Source organism: Pogoniulus pusillus, chromosome 1 (genome assembly GCF_015220805.1).
Source record: "Pogoniulus pusillus isolate bPogPus1 chromosome 1, bPogPus1.pri, whole genome shotgun sequence".
NCBI classification, from domain to species: domain Eukaryota; kingdom Metazoa; phylum Chordata; class Aves; order Piciformes; family Lybiidae; genus Pogoniulus; species Pogoniulus pusillus.
The window spans coordinates 18,547,369-18,561,938 of NC_087264.1; the positions used below are offsets into that span (position 1 = coordinate 18,547,369).

Genomic DNA, 14,570 nt, shown 5'->3' on the forward strand with positions numbered 1-14,570 from the left:
GAGTTGGGGGTCTGCAGTCTGGAGAAGAGAAGGCTTCCAGGAGACCTTGGAGTGGCCTTGCAGGATCTGAAGGGGGCTACAGGAGGGCTGGGGAGGGACTATTGAGAAGGTCTTGTGATGACAGGAGGAGGAGGAATGGGTTTAAAGTGGCAAAGGGGAGGTTGAAAGTGGCTGTTAGGAAGAAGTTGTTTGCAGTGAGGGTGGTGAGACACTGGCACAGGTTGCCCAGGGAGGTTGTGGAGCACAGAAGCACAGAAGGTGATCAGAGATCACCACAACCTCCCTGGAGGTGTTCAAGGCCAGCTTGGATGAGGCCTTGAGCGACCTGTTCTAGTGGGAGATGTCCCTGCCTATGGCAGGGAGTTGGCACTGCCTGAGCTTTGAGGTCCCTTCCAACCTAAATTCTATGATTCTATCTTAGTGGTCTTTTCTCTTAACAATGCTATGATTCTAACTTACACTGGGGACCCCAGAGTGGTGGTGGGCAAAGGTTTCCATCACCTTCAGAGCAGAAAGAGGCAGAGCTAGAAAGCAGATGAAGACAACGATGAGCAAGTTGTCAGAGAGGTCCTCCCGCCCTTGAGCTCTCTTACCACAAAGGCTTCTCAGCTGCCACCTCCACTCCACCAACTGCTTACTAGAACTATTTTGAAAGCAGTTTCAGACCTTAAAATCATAAAGGACTCTGGTGAGAAGCACTTGGGATTGGAAGGCGACTTTTGTCTTCACATGCCAGAGTATATATTTAATGTATTGATTAGCAAAGGCCTCAGCCACTGCTCATTTCAGTCAATGGGAATGGTTGCATCAGCTCCCATGAGCTTTGAACTAAGCCCTCGTTAATAATTGATGTACTGCTTGAAATCTTCTGCAGATGAGTTTCAACCTTCCATGGGTTACTGACAAGAAAGATTAAGGGCAGAATAGGTCGGGACAGCAAAACCAGCAGATAGAGGTGGGGACTGGGAGGAAGAGGATGGTTACACTGAGACTTAAAACCATAGAGTCAACCAGGTTGGAAGAGACCTCCCATAGATTTGTTTGGGTTGCAAAATGTCTCTTAAATCATCAAGTCCAATCAACACAACACCACCGTGGCCATAATACTGTGCCCCAAAGTGCTACGTGCACATGCTCCTGAACACTCCCAGGGATGGGGGCTCCACCACCTCCCTGGGCAGCCCATTCCAATGCCAATCACTCTCTCTGACAACAACTTCCTCCTAACATCCAGCCTAGACCTCCCCTGGCACAGCTTGAGGCTGTGTCCCTTTGTCCTGTTGCTGGTTGCCTGGCAGAAGAGACCAACCCCACCTGGCTACAGCCTCCCTGCAGGCAGCTGCAGGCAGCAATGAGCTCTGCCCTGAGCCTCCTCTTCTGCAGGCTGCACACCCCCAGCTCCCTCAGCCTCTCCTCACAGGGCTGTGCTCCAGGCCCCTCCCCAGCCTTGCTGCCCTTCTCTCAACACCTTCCAGCACCTCAACATCTCTCTTGAATGGAGGAGCCCAGAACTGGACACCGCACTCAAGGTGTGGCTTGACCAGGGTTGAGTACAGTGGCAGAAGGACTTCCTTGCTCCTTCTGGCCACACTGCTCCTGAGCCAGCCCAGGATGCCATTGGCTCTCCTGCCCACCTGGGCACACTGTTGCCTCATCTTCAACTACTCTCTACCAGCACCCCCAGCTCCCTCTCTGCCTGGCTGCTCTCAGTCATTCTGTCCCCAGCCTGTAGCACTGCTTGGAACCTTGAAAGGGTCCATCCTCCCCAAGCCATCATGCTATGATTTCACTGTAACAATGAGTTCTGTGATTTCTGCACACCCTGAAAATAACAAGACATCTAAAGAGCTTCTTTTGGTTTTGAAGCTACAGGTGAGCCTCTGATTGCCCTGGAAAAGAGCAAAACAACTCAAGAACTGCAAATGCAGTTTTCACACATGATAAACCAATCCAGAATATTCACAGACTGACCTTTCCTTCAACATTCTTGCCATAACTGAGGTGCAGACACAGTTCCTATGCACTGCTTCTGCTTCCAACTCTTTAACTACACCACAGCATCACAGTGAGGTACTTTGCCCAGGTGAGACTGAATGTTGAGTACTGCATTCAGTTTTGGGCTCCCCAGTCTAATAGAGACAAGGATCTGCTGCAGAGAGTCCAAGGGAGGGTTAGGAGGATGATGAGGGAACTGCAGCACTGCCTGATGAGCAGAGGCTGAGGGACCTGAGGCTACTTAGTCTGGAGAAGAGAAGACTGAGAGGGGATCTAATAGATGTCTATATCTATCTGAGAGCTGGGGGTCAGGAGAGTGGGACAGGCTCTGCTCACTTGCTGCCTGGGAGCAATGGATGGAAGCTGCAGCACAGGAGGTTCCAGCTCAACACAAAGGGCAACTTCTTGACTGGAAGGGTCCCAGAGCACTGGCACAGGCTGCCCAGAGAGGTTGTGGAGTCTCCTTGTGTGGAGCCTTTCCAGGCCTGTCTGGATGTGTTCCTGTGTGCCCTGAGCTAGGTTGTATGGTCCTGCTCTGGCAGGAGGGTTGGACTGGATGGTCTCTTTGGCTCCCTTCCATCCCCTGACATCCTGTGAGCCTGTTGCAATGGATGCTTTCTCAGAATGTTAGCCTTTTCCTTCAGCTTGACAATTTGGGCAGCAGAAAAGATGAGTTGAGGTTCTATTTCCCTCCCCCCCCTACTTTCTTTTCTCCATTTCCTCTTCCTTTAACACTTTGGCAGAACAAGAGGAATGAGACCTTCAGCCACCAGACCAGCTTGCACATCAAGTCAGGTGGCCCCTGAAATTCATGGGCTGCCACTTGAAAGTGAACTACTTATCATGGACTTATTAACTGTCAGGGGGAAGGGGTGCAAGGGAAATTCTCCATACATAAAGAGATTAAGAAATACTTACGTAGATGTGGATTTACTGGAGCTGCAAGACAGAGAAAAGAAAGAATTAGCACCAAGAACAAGCTCTAATCCATCAAGGTTCAGAATATCCCAAATTCCTCATGGGTTCCTCCCCATTAAGAGGAATAACTTCTTATTTTGAGGAAGTTTTATGGCTCTCTGGAAAGCCAAAAGCAATGATTCCAATGAGGAAACGTCTCCTGTCATAGAAACTGGCACAGGGGAGATTGAAACTGGGTGTTAGAATCATAGAATCAAGCAAGTTGGAAGAGACCTCCAAGATCATCCAGTCCAACCTAGCATCCAGCCCTAGCCAGTAAACTGTAGCATGTCACTAAGTGCCTCAGAAGAAGTTGTTCGGAGCAAGGGTGGTGAGACACTGGCACAGGTTGCCCAGGGAGGTTGTGGAGCACAATAGCACACACAAAGATCACCTTCTGTGCTCCACAACCTCCCTGGTGGTGTTCAAAGCCAGGTTGGATGAGGCCTTGAGCAACCTGCTCTAGTGGGAGGTGTCCCTGCCTATGGCAGGGGGTTGGAGCTGGCTGAGCTTTGAAGTCCCTTTCAATCAAAACCATTCTATGATTCCATATCCACACATCCCTGCCCAAAATAGGTTGTCTGGAGAGGTGGTGGATTCATCATGCCTGGAAGGGTTCAAGAAATGTGTGGAGATGGCACTCTGGGACATAGAATCAAGCAGGTTGGAAGAGACCTCCAAGCTCATCCAGCCCAACCTAGCACCCAGCCCTATCCAATCAACCAGACCATGGCATTCAGTGCCCCAGCCAGCTGGTCCACCAACAGCACCTGTACCACGAGGACCAAGGTGCTATCACTAAGCACCAAACCCAACTTATTGGTGCAGGCATAGTGAAAGTTGTGCTCAGTGACCTTCAAGATCTTTTCCAACCTTAATGAATCCAGTTCGACAGAGTGAGGGTGAGGGCAGCTGCCCAACAGAATGATACCTTCACACAGGAATCAAACTACAGAAAGGATGAAATCACCAAAAGCAGAGAGGCATTGGCCCTGGATCATCACTTGAAACTTCTTTTTGGTGTTCAAGACAAGCCTCACGAGTGAGCCCTTAGCTCAGGGAATAAAAACAATCTTCACTTGAAGGTGTCTGTGCCCATTGGAGCATTAAGACACAGGAAGCACTTGCATCCTTCATATAAATTCTGATTTCCCTTTTAAGCAACAGAAAGCAAGCAGCGCAACTTCATCAGAAGAGTTTTGATCTCATTGACCTCTGAGATCATAAAGACAAACCAATCACATAACCCTTCTAATTAATTAAACCACAGAATCATAGAATCAACCAGGTTGGAAGAGACCTCCAAGATCATCCAGTCCAACCTATCCCCCAGCCCTAGCCAATCACCCAGACCATGGCACTCAGTGCCTCATCCAGTCTTGTCCTTCAGCCTGGACAAAAGGAGGCTGAGAGAGACCCTTCTGGATCTCTGCAACTCCCTGGAAGGAGGGTGAGGGTTGGCTGCTTCTTGCAGGTATCAAGCAAGAGGATGAGAAGAAATGGTCTGAAATTGTGCCAACAGGGGTTTAAGTCTCTCTTGAACACCTCCAGAGATGGCGACTCCACCACCTCCCTGGGCGACCCATTCCAATGCCAATCACTCTCTCTGACAACTTCCTCCTAACATTCAGCCTAGACCTGCCCTGGCACAGCTTGAGGCTGTGTCCTCTTGTTCTGTTGCTGGGTGCCTGGCAGAAGAGTCCAACCCCACCTGGCTACAGCCTCCCTTCATGCAGAAGAAGTGTAAAGGGGGAAAAGAGCTTCCATTGACCTTCTAGCCACACTCTTCTCCTCGCACCCCTGGAGTCCATTGGCCTTCTTGGCCACAAGTACACATGGCTGTCTCATGGGGGCCTTATTATCCTCCAGCACTACCTAGTTCTTCCCCACAGAGCTGCTTTCCAGCAGCTGAGCTACTCACCTGTACTGGTGCAGCTGTGAAGAATTTGGGTTTAGCTTCATTCTGCATAACTTAGAAGGAGTTCTTCTTTTGGTTTTGGTGGCTTCCTCTCCTAGCTGCCATTCCAACACTTCCATCTAACTGCCTACATTTGTTTTGCTGCTTTTGTCAATCAGTGTGAGCTGAGGCCTTGTTTGGCACAAAGCCTCATTTGGCTTTTATGCCAAATAAGCCCAGGTGGGCAAGAGACCCAATGGCATCCTGGCCTGGCTCAGGAGCAGTGTGGCCAGCAGGACAAGGGAGGTTCTTCTGCCCCTGTGCTCAGCACTGCTCAGGCCACACCTTGAGTGCTGTGTCCAGTTCTGGGCTCCTCCATTCAAGAGAGATGTTAAGGTGCTGGAAGGTGTCCAGAGAAGGGCACAAGGCTGGGGAGGGGCCTGGAGCAGAGCCCTGTGAGGAGAGGCTGAGGGAGCTGGGGGTGTGCAGCCTGCAGAAGAGGAGGCTCAGGGCAGACCTCATTGCTGCCTACAACTCCCTGAAGGGAGGCTGTAGCCAGGTGAGGTTGATCTCTTCTGCCAGGCACCCAGCAACAGAACAAGGGGACACAGTCTCAAGCTGTGCCAGGGCAAGTATAGGCTGGATGTTAGGAGGAAGTTGTTGTCAGAGAGAGTGATTTGCATTGGAATGGGCTGCCCAGGGAGGTGGTGGAGTTGCCATCCCTGGAGATCATAGAGTCATAGAATCAACCAGGTTGGAAGAGACCTCCAAGATCATCCAGTCCAACCTATCACCAAGAAAAACCTGGATAAGGCACTTAGTGCCATGGTCTGGTTGATTGGCTAGGGCTGGGTGCTAGGTTGGACTGGATGAGCTTGGAGGTCTCTTCTAACCTGCTTGATTCTGTGATTCTATTGTTTTGCTCTGCTGTGAGCAATCTCAATAGCCTGACTCAAGGTTACAGGCTGAGATGATAGCTTCCATAAAAAGCCTCAGCCTCTAGTTACCAAGTCAAGCATCAGTAAATACAGCTCCCCAGCAATTCCACCTCCTTCCCAATTCAGTCACTCAAAAAACCGGAATGTTTCTTGGAGAATGGAAGGCAATTGGTTAGCAGAAGCTATGAGGTTTAGCTAACACAATGTAATGACTGAGTTCCTTAAGGAGATTGCACTGGGGCAAATCATTGTCTGCTTGTTTCAGAGATGGGAAGAGAAAATGACAGAGCTGCTGATTAAGAGCTGCTCTGACAAATTCAGATGAAATCCAGTTGCAGAAACCTGTGACTGGGGTCACCACCCAAGAGTTCCTGTCTCTGAACATGGCATAGAATCATACAATCACAGAATGGGTTTAGGGTGGAAGTGATCTCAAAACTCAGCCAGTTCTAACCCCCTTGTGCCATAGGCAGGGACACCTCCCACTAGAACAGTTTGCTCAAGGCTTCACCCATCCTGGTCCTGATCACCTCCAGGGAGGTTGTGGAGCAACCTGATCACATTCTGTGCTTCTGTGCTCCACAACCTCCCTGGGTAACCTGTGCCAGTGTCTCACTACCCTCACTGCAAACAACTTCTTCAGAGGCACTTAGTGCCATGGTCCGGTTGATTGGCCAGGGCTGGGTGCTGGGTTGGGCTGGATGAGCTTGGAAGTCTCTTCCAACTTGCTTGCTTCTGTGATCCTGTGGTTTTCTGATTCTACTTGCAAGGACTTGCAATGCCAGCATGAGGAGAAATGGGTTTAAAGTGGCAGAGGGGACATTGAAACTGGATGTTAAAATCCTGGAATCAAGCAGGTTGAAGGAGACCTCCAAGCTCATCCAGCCCAACCTAGTACCCAATCCTATCAAATCAACTAGACCATAGAATCATAGGATCAACCAGGTTGGAAGAGACCTCCAAGCTCATCCAGTCCAACCTAGCACCCAGCCATAGCCAAGCAACCAGATCATGGCACTAAGTGCCCCAGCCAGGCTTTGCTTCAACACCTCCAGGGATGGGTACTCCACTACCTCCCTGGGCAGCCCATAATCATGTTCCTCTTTAAAGAACCCCCACAAAAACAGCTACAAAACGAAAGTTCTTGATGACAGAAAGCAAAAGGCAGAGGTAAGGAGAATGCAGGATGGTTGCTTTTCTCCCTCTTTCATGACTGGAAACTGTTTGTGGCAATTACAAGCAGCACCTAAAAGCTTTAATTAAGAGCCAAAGTCCATCCCATCTAAGCACTTGGTTTGCAGAAGGGGGGGGGAAGAAAAGCTATTTTCACTGTAAATATTGCTTTTTCTGAGAGGAGAAACCTTTCTTCCTCCCATCACAGCAATTATCCTGTATCACTACAACACTGCAGAAGGCTGGAAATACATCCCTGTAAATTCAACAGTGCTGTAATTGGTGCCCAGTTTGGTGCCAACTTCATGGCTTCTTGTCCCCTCCTCTTCTTTTCCCGAGCTATAATAATAGCAATAAATAATAACAATAATCATGATTAGAGACTTCTTCTTCCACACAGAATCCAGGGAGGATTCAGGTTCTCCTACTCTACTCTGTCCTGGTAAGACCACACGCAGAATCATAGAGTCAACCAGGTTGGAAGAGACCTCCAGGATCATCCAGCCCAACCTAGCACCCAGCCCTATCCAGTCAACCAGACCATGGCACTAAGTGCCCCAGCCAGGCTTTGCTTCAACACCTCCAGGCATGGTGACTCCACCACCTCCCTGGGCAGCCCATTCCAATGCCAATCACTCTCTCTGCCAACAACTTCCTCCTAACATCCAACCTGGAATACTGTGCCCAGTTTTGGGCTTCCCATTTCAGGAGAGACAGAGATCTACTGGAGAGAGTGGAGCAGAGAGCTACAAGGATGTTTGGGAGACTTGAACATCTCTCCTGTGAGAAAAGACTGGGAGAACTGGGGCAGTTTAGTCTTGAGAGAAGGCTGAGAGAGGATCTCAGCCACATCAATAAATGGCTGAGAGGTGAGCATCAGCCTGAAGCTGATCATCTCTTCTCACTGGTGCCCAGCAACAGGACAAGGAACAACAGGTAGAAGTTGGACCACAGCGGGTTCCACCTCGACATGAGAACACACTTCTTCATGTTGAGGCTGCTGGAGCCCTGCAGCAGGCTGCCCAGAGAGGTTGTGGAGCCTCCTGCTCTGGAGACTTTCAAAACCTATCTGGACGTGTTCCTGTGTGGCCTGCCCTATGTGGCCCCACCTTGGCAACGAGGTTGGACTCAATGATCTCTTAAGGTCCACTGATTCAGGCACAGAGAGTGGCAGCAGTAAGCTTGCAGTAAGTTTTGCCACGTTAGGTGGTAGCGTTGATTGGAATGAGGGCAAAGAGGCTCTGCAGAGGGACTTGGATAGGCTTAGATCAATGGGATAACATTCATGGGATGAGTTTCAACAAGCCTAAATACCAGATCCTGCACTTGGGTCACAACAACCTCAAGCAACACTGCAGGACTGGGGCAGTGTGGCTGGAGAGCTGCTGGCAGAAAGGAACCTGGAGACTGTAATAGACAGGAGCTGAGTGTGAGCCAGCAGTGTGCCCAGGCAGCCAAGAAGGCCAGTGGCATCCTGGCTGGGATTGAAAGTGCTGTGCTCAGCAGGAGCAGGGAGGGGACTGTGCCCTTGGGCTCAGCTCTGGTGAGGCCACAGCTCGAGTGCTGCGTTCAGGTTTGGGCATTGCAATACAAGAGAGATGTGGAGGTGCTGGAGCAGGTCTAGAGGAGGGCAACGAAATTGGGGAAGGGCCTGGAGAATAAATCTGATGAGACTGAGGGAGCTGGGGATGGGTAGTGTGAGGAAGAGGAGGCTGAGGGCAGACCTCACTCCTGTCTACAACTACCCAAAGGGACATTGTGGAGAGGCTGCTGCTGGGCTCTGCTCACAGGGAACTGGAGACAGAACAAGAGGGAATAGCTTCAAGCTGAGGCTGGGGAGGTTTATACTGGACATTAGGAAGAAGTTTTTCCCAGAGAGGTCAGGGACTGGAATGAGCTGCCCAGGGAGGTGGTGGAGTCACCCAACCTGGATATGTTTAAGACTGGTTCGGATGTGGTGCTTAGGGGTATGGTTTAAGATGAGTCCTGTAGACCAGGGTTGGAGGTTGGACTTGGTGATGATGCTGAGGGGCTTTGCCAAGCTGCATGCTGCTGTGATTCTGTGATTCCAACCCCTAACATTCTGTGAACAACCTCTCTAGCTGGCCCTGTCCTGCTGACTGCCTGGGGGCTGGACTAGATGACCTTTAGAGGTCACTTCCAACCCAAAGGATTCTATGACTCAGTGAGCTGGAGGACTCTGCAGCCTGCTTACTTCAAGCAGGCTGGCACAGATTTATGTAAAGTGATGGAGATCATATTTAAACTGCTACTATGAGACAGAGCTGCTGTTACAACCAGACATATCTGGTTTGTATTAGACTACAAAACACTCATTAGTGCTACTTAAATTGCTCTGCTTGTATTTATTCAGCAGACTGTGCTCAGGAGCAGAGGAACATATGTGTCTAGCACAGAACTTGTCAAGTGCTGTCTGGCTGCAATTATCAATGTCACTCCTACTGTGCTGATTGCTCTTTTCTCCCATTCTTTTGGCTTCTGGAGGAGAAAATAATTCATAGCAGGAGAGGGAATTCTCTATCAAATCCTTGAGCCATGGGTGAAGTTTTGGATTCATGGGCTTGGATGCTGAGGAGTTGGTTTCGGCTGTTTACAGCTCCCACTTGAGCTGGCAGTGGACGTTGTAAAGAGCTTATTACTGAGGTGTGCCTGCTTTAACAGCTCCTTCAGTGTGGACACTGAGGTGGCTACCAGCAGGTTAGAACATTGGAAGCTGATAGGTTTATATATTAGCAATTTCCAGGTTAATCTCCAGGTCTGGGTTTTGATGGGGAAGGTGATGTGCACTGCAACACAAACAGGAGTGCAACCAAAATGACTTCACAGGAAGGATGGACGTGGCCTCTCCTTTTGAGATCTAACAATGCCATTGCAGGGTCTCTACAGTCGTTGGAGAGATACAGACAGGGCCAGAGGTTCACAGACTCACAGGATGTCAGGGGTTGGAAGGGACACAAACTGGTCAGCAAGTCCAACCCACCTGCCACAACAGGACCACACAATCTAGCTCAGGGCACACAGGAACGTATCTAGACAGGCCTTGAGAGCCTCCAGAGAAGACGACTCCACAACCTCTCTGGGCAGCCTGTGCCAGTACTCTGGGACCCTTATAGCAAAGAAGTTGCCCCTTGTGTTGAGCTGGAACCTCCTCTGCTGCAGCTTCCATCCATTACTCCTTGGCCTATCCCAGAGCCTGTCCCCCCTCTCCTGACCCCTAGCCCTCAGATAGTTATAAACAGTCTTCTCTTCTCCAGACTAAGCAGCCCCAGGTCCCCCAGCCTCTCCTCACTAGGCAGTGCTGCAGTCCCCTCATCATCCTCCTAGCCCTGCCTTGGACTTTCTCCAGCAGATCCCTGTCCTTCTCAAACTGCTGTTTCATCCATGGCAAGAAATCTGGGAAAAAAAAATCTGATGGTTGGACTCCATGATCTTAGAGGCAAAACTAATCTGATGGTTGGACTCCATGATCTTAGAGGCAAAACTAATCTGATGGTTGGACCCCATGATCTTAGAGGCAAAAACTAATCTGATGGTTGGACTCAATGATCTTAGAGGCAAAAACTAATCTGATGGTTGGACTCAATGATCTTAGAGGCAAAACTAATCTGATGGTTGGACTCAATGATCTTAGAGGCAAAACTAATCTGATGGTTGGACTCAATGATCTTAGAGGCAAAAAAATCTGATGGTCTCAATGGTTCATTGATGGACTCAGTGAACTTAAAGGGCTTTTCCAACCTGGAAAGTTCTGTGATCTTGTCTTCTTCCCAGTATGACAGCAAACATGATCAATACAGTAGAAAAAAAAAGCACCCTGGGGCTTGGAAGGGAACTCTGGAGATCATCCAGTTCAACCCTGCCCAGGGGCACCTAAAGAAGCTTGCCCAAGATCACAATGGCCAGGAGGGTTTGCAGACTCTTCAGAGAAGGAGACTCCACCACCTCACTGGGCAGCCTCCTCCAGGGCTCCAGCACCCTCACACCAAACAAGTCTCTCCTCACCTTCAGATGAAACCTCCTGGGTTCCAGTTTGTGCTGTTGCCCCTTGTCCTGTCACTGGGCATCACTGACAAGAGTCTGGCCCCATCCTCTTGTCCCCCACAGGTCCTTTAGCTCTTAATCTTGAGTATTGAGAAGATGCCCTCTCAGGCTGCTCTTCTACAGGCTCCACAGCCCCAGCTGTCTCACCCTTTCCTCCTCACAGAGATGCTCCAGGCCCTTCCACATCTCTGCAACCTCCACTGGACTCTCTCCAGTAGTTCCCCTGTGTATTAAGAAGATGTCCTCTCAGGCTGCTCTTCTACAGGCTCCACAGCCCCAGCTGTCTCACCCTTTCCTCCTCACAGAGATGCTCCAGGCCCTTCCACATCTCTGCAACCTCCACTGGACTCTCTCCAGTAGTTCCCCTGTGTATTAAGAAGATGTCCTCTCAGGCTGCTCTCCTACAGGCTCCACAGCCCCAGCTGTCTCACCCTTTCCTCCTCACAGAGATGCTCCATGCCCTTCCACATCTCTGCAACCTCCACTGGACTCACTCTAGCAGTTCCCTGCCCCTCTTGAAATGGGGAGTCCAGAACCAGACCCAGGACTCCTTAGGGCAGAGAAGAGAGAGCAGGAGAAGGACTGACACTGCTGGAGCATGGATCAAAACTGAACACAGAGAGGCAGAAAGCCACACACAAAACCCCACCGAATTTAGAGACACTGAAATGTTTTCTTCCTTGCCTGAGGTCTCACAATTGAAAAAGAAAAACAAAACAAAACCCCCAAACCACAACTATATAATTGGAGAAAAATGCAAAAAATCATCTTAGTTGTGCTTTTAAGAGCCATTTGCATAATGTCTTTTATGTTCTTTACATTGCTTATAATTATCTCCTAGGTTGATGAAAGCTTCTGCTGTGCATCCCACCAGCTCAGTAACTGCTTTTCCATCATTGCTGAGATACTGGAAGGTGTCCAGAGAAGGGCAGCAAGGCTGGGGAGGGGCCTGGAGCACAGCCCTGTGAGGAGAGGCTGAGGGAGCTGGGGGTGTGCAGCCTGCAGAAGAGAAGGCTCAGGGCAGACCTCATTGCTGTCTGCAGCTCCCTGAAAGGAGGCTGTAGCCAGGTGGGGTTGGGCTCTGCTGCCAGGCAAGCAGCAATAGAACAAGGGGACACAGTCTCAATCTGTGCCAGGGCAGGTCTAGGCTGGATGTTAGGAGGAAGTTGTTGACAGAGAGAGTGATTGGCATTGGAATGGGCTGCCCAGGGAGGTGGTGGAGTCGCCGTCCCTGGAGGCACTTAGTGCCATGGTCTGGTTGATTGGCCAGGGCTGGGTGAGCTTAGAAGTCTCTTCCAACCTGGTTCATTCTATGAAAATAGGCTTATCCATGTCCTGGCTTGCCCAGACATGTTTGTGCACTCTCCATGACAGAAGGAGGAGGAATGGGTTTGTAGTGGCAGAGGGGAGACTGAAAGTGGCTGTTAGGAAGAAGCTGTTTGCAGTGAGGGTGGTGAGACACTGGCACAGGTTGCCCAGGGAGGTTGTGGAGCACAGAAGCACAGAAGGTGATCAAAGATCCCATTCTGTGCTCCACAGCCTCCCTGGAGGTGTTCAAGGCCAGGTTGGATGAGGACTTGAGCAACCTGTTCTAGTGGGAGGTGTCCCTGCCTATGGCATAGGAGTGTTAGAACTGGCTCAGCTTTGAGGTTCTTTCCAACCTAACCCATCCTATGGTTCTATGATTTCTCAGCTGCTCCTCTCCACACCTGTTCTCTAGACCCCTGAGCAGATTTGTTGCCCTTCTCTGAGGACAACTGGCAGAGGGGAGATTAAAAGTGGATGTCAGGGAGAAGCTGTTTGCAGTGAGGGTGGTGAGACACTGGCACAGGTTGCCCAGGCAGGTTGTGGAGCACAGAAGATGATCTTCAATGATGGGAACCTAATGGCAGAATACAGACACTTATCAGAGTCAAGAGGTGTGACTAGGAGCCAAAATCCAATAGGAAGTACTGTAGAATGGCTACCTTCTCATTTTTATCATCATGGAGTGGTTTGGAAGGGACCTTAAAGGTCACCATGCCTTGGGCAAAGCCACCTTCCACTAGGCCTGGCTGCTGAAGGTCCTGTCCACCCTGGGCTTGAACACCTCCAGGGGGAGAACATCCACAACCTGCCTGGGCAACCTGTTTCAGTGTCTCACCACCCTCACTGTAATGAGTTCCTTCCTAATACCTTAATTACCAGATTCATGGATTTAGTAAATAAGATGCAGCAAACAAAGTCCTGCCTATAATTGACTTCTTGTCCTCATGAGCTTTGGGCAATGTAGTCTTTGGAAACACTTACAGGGAAAAAAACAACCCAAAACAAACCCAAAGATACAGCAGATTTATGAAATGCTCCAAACATTGGAATAGATCTTTGAGATAGCTTAATCTCATTCCTCCCCCCCCCCCCCCCCCCCCTTGATATTAATAGAGTGCTGAAAATCATTTATGAAGAGATGGAGTCTCATGATTCATCAGGCTGAGATGCAGGATGCATGCTGCATCAGCAGCAGCAAAGCTGGTGAAGGGTCTGGAGAATGAGTCTAGTGAGGAGCAGCTCTCTCCCAAACTCACTGCCCTTCAAAGCATCCAACCCAGAAATCCACTCTTGAAATGACTCACTTCATGACACCAACATCACCTTGGTGTGTTATTCATTTAGAAGCATAGAATCAGTCAGGGTTGGAAGGGACCACAAGGATCATCTAATTCCCACCCTGCTGCCATGAGCAGGGACACTCTGTGGTAGCTCAGGCTGGCCAGAGCCTCATTTTCTTCATTTCACCAAGATTTTCATATGATTTTGCATTTTGGCTGTGCAAAGTGACATTTGAAATGATTTTTTGGGTCAGTGTGGATCTTCTCATGGTGGAAACTCTTTTTTGGCCCCCACCTAGACATCTCTCCCTTTATGCCCATTTTTGTTTCTACCCTGAAAACTCCTTCCTGAATGCCTGCACTTATCCCTTCCACCATCACCCATCAGTTCACACAGCACCACCCACCACCCCCACACCCTGAAGCACACCCAAGGATGTCAGAGTGTACTTGCAAGAACATGAAGATCTTCTTACCACTATACTTGATGACTCGAATAGTTGAGTCCCCTTCTCCAAACCTGGTGATAGGGGTTAGACGCACTTCATAGGCTTCAGGTTTGATCAGCTCAGTCAGGTTGTAGGTGATTAATTCTCCCTTTTGGATGTTTCCATTCACAGTAATTTCCTGCTCCCACCAACGCTGCTGTCCAGCCTAAAATCAAAGAGGAGGATGCAAGGATCATGGAATTCACAGAGGCACAGAACTAGCCAGGTTGGAAAAGACCTTTGAGGTCACCAAGTCCAATCTATCACTTAACACCTTCTCATTAACTAACCCATGGCACTAAGGGCCCCATCCGGGCTTTGCTTCAACACATCCAGGGATGGGGACTCCACCACCTCTCTGGGCAGCCCATTCCAATGCCAATCACTCTCTCTGACAACAACTTCCTCCTAACATCCAGACTAGACCTGCCCTGGCACATGTTGAGGCTGTGTCTCATTGTTCTGTTGCTGG

At 49.7% G+C, this 14,570-nt stretch overlaps 1 protein-coding gene across 2 annotated transcripts in view; it reads right to left on the bottom strand.

Moving 5' to 3' along the window:
* MDGA2 (MAM domain containing glycosylphosphatidylinositol anchor 2) overlaps window positions 1-14,570 on the bottom strand; it is a 453,583-nt gene that overhangs the window by 21,422 nt on the left and 417,591 nt on the right. For both annotated transcript variants that reach the window (XM_064142804.1, XM_064142812.1), the window contains exons 11-12: window positions 14,087-14,264; window positions 2,914-2,934 (exon numbers count right to left, since the gene is read on the bottom strand). In XM_064142804.1, coding sequence (XP_063998874.1) covers window positions 2,914-2,934; window positions 14,087-14,264 — 199 coding nt within the window. The remainder of the gene's footprint in view (window positions 1-2,913; window positions 2,935-14,086; window positions 14,265-14,570) is intronic.